Source organism: Egretta garzetta, unplaced genomic scaffold, assembly GCF_000687185.1.
Source record: "Egretta garzetta isolate BGI_Z169 unplaced genomic scaffold, ASM68718v1 scaffold697, whole genome shotgun sequence".
NCBI lineage: Eukaryota > Metazoa > Chordata > Aves > Pelecaniformes > Ardeidae > Egretta > Egretta garzetta.
In genome coordinates this window covers 139,163-139,535 of record NW_009260141.1, presented here as the reverse complement: position 1 = coordinate 139,535, position 373 = coordinate 139,163, and the positions used below count along the sequence as shown (strand labels likewise).

Here is a 373-nt window from a genome sequence, read left to right as displayed (position 1 = left end):
GGTTAAGGTGCTGCGAGGGGGAGCGGGTGTTCCCCGGGCAGCGCTTTCCCGCGAGCCCGTCCGGACACCTGGCAGCTTCTCCATCCCCGTCCTCTTCCCCAGGATCAGCTCAGCTACGAGGAGCGGGCGTACGAGGGCGGGCAGTTTGCGGTGGTGGAGGTGTCGGGGAAGCCGTTCGACGAAGCCTCGAAGGAAGGGGTGCTGAAGCTCCTCAAGTACGTCGGGGGAACCAACGACAAAGGTGAGAGGTGCTCCCTGCCCTGCGGGGCTTGGCCCAGGTTTGTGGTTGACCGCCGCTAGCAGAGGCTTGGTGAGAACCCGATGGATGAGGCAATGGCACCGTGGGCCCACCTGGCTTGTGGCTCCCGGCACC

General features: G+C 66.0%; 1 protein-coding gene across 1 annotated transcript in view; it reads left to right on the top strand.

Annotated features, from left to right (window-relative positions):
* Positions 1–6: 6 nt before the first annotated feature.
* Positions 7–373, top strand: part of HEBP1 (heme binding protein 1) — a gene marked incomplete at its 5' end in the record, with an annotated part of 4,968 nt that continues 4,601 nt past the window's right edge. The window contains one exon of the mRNA XM_035897111.1: positions 7–241. Coding sequence (XP_035753004.1) covers positions 7–241 — 235 coding nt within the window. The remainder of the gene's footprint in view (positions 242–373) is intronic.